At 52.1% G+C, this 5,929-nt stretch overlaps 1 protein-coding gene across 4 annotated transcripts in view; it reads right to left on the bottom strand.

Moving 5' to 3' along the window:
* Positions 1 to 1,615: 1,615 nt before the first annotated feature.
* VPS53 (VPS53 subunit of GARP complex) overlaps positions 1,616 to 5,929 on the bottom strand; it is a 61,990-nt gene continuing 57,676 nt past the window's right edge. For 3 of the 4 annotated variants that reach the window (XM_015646850.2, XM_015646851.2, XM_033518878.1), the window contains exons 21-22: positions 4,407 to 4,511; positions 1,616 to 4,082 (exon numbers count right to left, since the gene is read on the bottom strand). In XM_015646850.2, coding sequence (XP_015502336.1) covers positions 3,912 to 4,082; positions 4,407 to 4,511 — 276 coding nt within the window. In that variant the 3' untranslated portion in view covers positions 1,616 to 3,911. The remainder of the gene's footprint in view (positions 4,083 to 4,406; positions 4,512 to 5,929) is intronic. The other variant, XR_004499836.1, reaches the window with a different exon arrangement.

Below are 5,929 nucleotides of genomic sequence, written 5' to 3'. Positions count from 1 at the left end.
ACTGAAATCTTTGGGGTCTGAGCAAATGTGCTGGACAGGTGTTTTCTTCCCTTTAAGTGTATCCTCCCCCCCCAAAAAAGAGATGCTGGTCTCTGCAAGCAATAGGAAAACTGATTACTCCTCACTCCAAAATCTCTCGTAAAAGCCCTTTATGAAATCAGATGCTTTGGAAAGCACTGGAGCAGTTTCCAGATGAGCACAATCATAATTTCAGAGCTGCTGTGCAGCTCCTGGGTGAAAATCCCCACTGCCAACAACACATTAAATGCAATTTAGGAGGGGGGAACTTGTGGCACATCCCAGTGGTCACCTCTGAGAGCTGTGAGTGCTCCCACAGCCACTCCCATGAGGATCAGGGTGCAAGTGAGAGGGATCTCAGTGCCTGGGATAAACAGAGCTCCTGGAAATATTTCTGCTCCTTATTTACTAGCAAAACCCCCTCCCATTCTGGCATGGCTTGACACAGAGGGTTCTTTTTTGTGCCCTTCCAGTCTGGGCTTTGCAGCCCCCCCGGGGGACTCCTGCAGCACCAACATCCAGACCTGCCCATCTGCCTGCTAGGATGGAAAGGAAGTGTTTAAGCAGAATTTTAACTGCTCAATAACTCCAATACTGTTGAGTCACTGTGTACAGGGGCTCTGCTTTTCAGGACATGAGAGGACTCTGCCCTCTCGAAAAGTCTGTTTTTAAGTCTCTCAAACTGTACCAACCTGTGCCACCCCTGATGGCATTGGAAATCTTTTCCCCTGCCTGTTTGCCCACATTATTTACTCTTTAACTGCCCACACACAGGCAGGACAGGGCAGATACAAATCAGGATCTTATCAAGATCCTCCTTCCATAAAGGACTTTCCACCAGGCCGGGCATGCTCGGCTTAATCAGCAACCGAAGCACAGGCGACACCAGGTGGGGGCTGTCGCTGGGAGAAGCAAACCCAAAGGATCCTGTGATATTTGAAAACGATGGAAAGTTATTTCCAAAGGATGGGAAATGCCAGGCTCTGTCCCAGAGGAGCTGAGCTCCCTCGGCGCTGGGATTGACGAGCACTGACAGCGCGTGGCTGAAGCTGCTGAGGTTTCATCAGCTTTTACAGCCCTGCTGCCACCGCCCTTGTGGAGCCAAGCAAAGGCTCCTGGAGGTTTGGACATCGTCACTTGGATGCTCAGAGTCCTGGCTGTAAATCTGGGGAAAGAAAGGAACACCCAGCGCCCGCCTGCCCAAGGGCGGAGGGGGCAGGACCGCCAGGAGAAAAGCAAATGAGTCATTAATTCTCTGAGCGAAAGGAGCTGCTCCAGCGTCATGCAGAGCGTGGAGAAAGGCACTACCCCTTAATTAATTTCAAAGGAAAAATTAGGATCTCTCTGAAATCACTCCCGCAGCGGCAGACAGCAGAAATGATGTGATTATTTAGGGCCACGAGGTCGGGAGTGTTGAGCCACACACCCTGTGCAGGAGCTGCTGTGGATGTGGAGGCTGCCAGAGAAGGTGGAAAAGGCAGAGAGGACCTGCAGCAGCAGAGGGACAGCAGGGACTGCTGGGTCCAGCACATTTTGGGTGAGGTCCATCCCAGCCACTGGGATTTGCAGCCATACAGAAAACACCCAGCAATGAGCATTTAATTCAGTAATCATTTAATTCATTTTAATGTCACACCCCACGTACAGCCGGCCTGAAACCATAAAAAGTGGCATTTTGTACAGAAAGCACATAATCATCCTTTATTCCCCAAAGCTGTAAACTCCAAAGAGCTAATGCACAAATAGAGACCTGCCAAATCTAATAAACACTCAAGAGCCAGGGGCACAAAACTCTTACACCAGAAGTAGAAAACTGTGGATTTGTTCTCTGAAAGTGGAACTCCAAACACCCAGCCCTGTGGCCTTCAAAGGCTGAAGCTAAAAAAAAAAATTTCTCCTTTTATTTCCTCTTATCTACAGAATGAAATGCAGAAAATGTAATGGGGGAAGCCTTTGGGTAAGACACACAATGATAACTTCAACGTCGTCTTCAGCTATTCATAATTTATTGAGAGACTCAGCCTTAGACAAAGCAAAGAAAAATTCATCTAAAATAAATTATTCATCCTCTCATGGGAATAACCAATCTCTGCAAACCCATGTTCCCTCCTCTCCAGCTCTGCAGTGTGGTAACTTGTGAGCCATCCTGCACATGCATCTTGAGATAATCTGTCCTTGGAGAACAGCTGCTCGGAATCCCAAAGCGCTTCCAACCATTCCTTCTTTTGTCACCTAACAGGGAATCAGGAGAGGAAGTAAGCAAGACTACAGCAGATTTATAAAACTGGAGTGATGAGAAACTGCTGTCCCCCTGCACAGGTGTTGTTACTGCTGCTCCTCACTCCCCATCCCATGAAGCTCTGGATGGAGCTCACGTTCCTGGAGTCTGATCCTGCTCCCTGATGTGCAGCACATCTTGTACACACATCCTGTGAGTACAGCCCCTAAATAAATACAGTCCTAAGACCCAAACTTGCCCTGCTGGGGAGCAGGACCCTCCCTGGAAGGCATCTGGCAGTGTGGTTGTTCCTCACCTGCCACACTGGTACAGGACTTCCCCCTCCTGCACAGGCAAGTGAAGCTCAAGTTAAATAACACAGGCACGACTGGCTGGTCTGCCCTACATCCATGTGGGATTCACTCCTGGTTGGCCATATGCCTTCAAAGTGTCCCAGGAAGGGCACTGAGGAGTTTGGGAAGAAGTCCAGCAGTGCCAATGACAAGGGGAATCCATGGGAAGCAGCCACTGATCCCAACCCTGCTCCACGCTGGCTCTGTGGCTGGGAGCCAGCATCTGGGCCATGGGAAGAGGGGCCTGGGTTACCCAAAATATTTCACTGCTGGTCTCCTCCCCTCTGCACTGCTGCAAGCTGAAGCTCAGAAGAGCAGGAGGAGGAGGAGGAGGAGGGCCTTGAAACCTGAGGCTGCTGAAAGCCTCCTGTCCCAGCGAGTGGCCCTGGCTCCCTGATAGAGCCAACATTTCCAGCACCTCTCCTTGCAGGGCAGCAGAGGTGCCAAGGTGGCACATCCCTACTCAGGACACAGCAGCTGGAGTGAGAATGAGGGGCTGAAGCAGTCTGACACGTTCTCCATGAAGGGCTCTTTGTGGAGAGAGGGAGAGGTGCTGTCCAGGAAGGCTGGGGACAGTGGGTGAGCCCAGCACACACCAGGGAAATACCAAGCAGCTGGAGAGGGCTCCACACATGTCCTGCTTGGCCTCTAAGCTCTAACAGCAGCCAAGGCTGCCAGCTGGTTGGCAGGAGCTTTGCCAAGGTGCAGGAGGCATTAATTTAGCCCTTTCCTCCTGCTCTGAAAAGGATTTGCCTGGCTGTTTCACGGTGCTTTATGCAGGCCTGTCCTGGGAGCAGGGGAGAAGTCTGCCTTGGGGTTCCCTCCTGCACATCTCATTGATTCAGTGCAGCTGCAGATGCCAGATCCTAGCTGTTAAAGGGTTGGGGTTTTGGTGGTGGTGATGGTTTGGGGTTGGTTCCCCCCAGCTCACAATAAATAATTAATCACAGGAACAGGAGGAGGGAGCAAGCAGTAACACAGAACTGAGGCAAAACCCTCAGTGCTGCAGCAGGAGCTCAGCCAGGGTAACACAGCCAGATAGTCTCGGGATCCACCTGAACTGTTTCTGGAGCTGCTGGCTTCCAGATGCCTCTATTTTCTCCATCACGTGGACCTGGCCATGTCCTGGGTTTCACTCCTGCCAAGCTCAGGGCAAACAGCTCAGTCAGATTCTTCCTTGGTCTGCAATGGGTCAGAGATGAGGGGGATTGGGAGTGACAGCGCACGGGTGTTCCAGCAGCACGCTGGAAATCACCGGCCTGAGCAGCTCTGCTCCCCCTCACTGCCAGCAGTCCTGAGCCACAGAGATTCCCTCTGCTCCCTCAGAGTCTCTTTTTGATGAGTTTCTCCAGTTTGCGTATCCGAGAGGATTCCTGCTCGGGCGTGGGAGCGCTCAGCGAGAGGGAGCCGGCGCTGTCCCCGCCGGGGGGAGGAGCGGGGAGGCGCAGGCGGAAAAGGTCCAACATGCTGCTCTGCTCACTCCTCTTCAGGCCCTGAGGGAGCAAAGCACAGCGTTCACTGAGCTGGGAGCAGCTGCAGCAGAGCCCATTTCAAACCTCCACCTCCTGTTCACCCACCAGGAGCTGCACAAAGACCTCTGCATGACCCCGAGCCCAGCCCCAGGAGCAGAGCAGGTATGAAAATGTGAAATGAACTGCAAACTTCTTCAGTAGCAACTCTGCTTTCAGAGTAAAGACACACTTGTCTTATAGTGCTTCTTCCACCCCCAAGCCCCTCAGAATTCACACTGAGATAAAGTCCCCAACAAGCCCAAAGCAGCACTAGAGGATGAGCAGAAGCCCTGGACAGGTTCTAACCTTCATGTCGAGGATCTTCTGGAATGTGTCAGTGCTGCAGTCAGCGAGAAGCTTGATGTAATTGTCCACAAACACAACTGGGGGCTCATGTGGAGCCATCACCACCTGCCAAGACAAGGAGAAAGAGATCAGACAAATAGTAGAAGTTAAAGGCAGTGCTCAGCCACCTCTGGCACAGGAATGACAGCAGGACTGACTCCTAAAATAAAATGTTTAAGGAACAAGAAAGAGGCAGAGGTGAGTGGAGAGAAGCAGAGTAAGGGGCAGGGAGGGAGTTTGGTCCCTTTCAGCACAGCAGTGCTGCTCAGGGCTCTACATCACGTTTCAAAGAGCAGCAGGACTCTGTCTGTGGCCTGTGGGCTGGCAGGCACTGGGCTATTGTTGAAGCTCAGGATTTTATCTTGTTGAATGGGGAAGACAAGCTCAGGGGACAGCGCTGGCAGTGGTGGTGACACTCACAAAGTCCCTGGAGATCAGACAGCCTGGACACTGTCCAGACCCTCACTCTGGCTGTGTGTCCTCCTACTCCCTCCTGCCTGGAGCCAGGACACAGAGTGCCACAGGGGAATATGACAACACTCAGGGGTCACTCCCTCAGTCCCCAGCACAGCAAGGGCCAGAGCTCTCTGCTCTGCAGCTCTCCTGGCATGTCCCCAGTGGCCACTGTCCTTGGGGTGCAGCTCCTCTTGGATACACCTCCAGAGAGACTGGGATGAAGGATGGGAACCCCCCCCACCAACATCTGCCCAGGAACAATCATAAAAAACAGGAAAAAAAATCAAAATGGCCTCAAAGCTGGTAAGAGGATCCCTCATTGATGTGCTTTTCTTATATAAGCTGCAAGCTCCACAGAGAGCACATCTTTTGATAATGCTGGACAGCCAGACCATCTTTCTGGGGAAGAGTGTGAGTGAGTGTGTGTGTGTGTGTAAATGGGCAGAAACAGCACCAGACCAGACTCTTCCCTGTCTCCAAAAACATTTCCATATGTTTGCACTGACCCAGCTCACCCCACACTGCATTCTGTCACCAAGACATTTCTTTCTTTCTTTCCCTGCACTTCAGACCACTGAAACATCATAGCCATATATACACTTATAAATCCTTAATTTACAGCCCTTGTAAAAATCTTCAGCCAAGATGAAAAGCTGGAGCTTCAGACAGTGTAGCCAGAGGAGAAGGGGAAGAGCTCTGTGGGATGTGCATGGCCCGGCGCCCTCCTCCCCGCTCCCCTCTGCGCTTCGTGGGGCTCAGCTGAACGCATTTATTTGTGCTGCCCATGGGCCCAAAGTTTGTCTTCCTGAATTACCTGTCCCACAACAAGGCTGGGAACGCGCTCTGGAGCTCCCAGTGCCGTCAGGCTGTGCCTGTTTGATTTGCAGTGACTGCCAGAGCCATCCCTTGGGGCCACAAGTGCTTTGTGCAGCAACAGGGCCAGCATGGGCTGTGTGACACTGCAGGGCCAGCACAGGCTGTGTGACAGCAGGGCCAGCACAGGCTGTGTGACAGCAGGGCCAGCACAG

This window comes from Parus major, chromosome 19, assembly GCF_001522545.3.
Source record: "Parus major isolate Abel chromosome 19, Parus_major1.1, whole genome shotgun sequence".
Classification (NCBI taxonomy): domain Eukaryota; kingdom Metazoa; phylum Chordata; class Aves; order Passeriformes; family Paridae; genus Parus; species Parus major.
The sequence above is the reverse complement of the archived record's forward strand: the minus strand, read 5'-3'. Positions and strand labels throughout refer to the sequence as shown.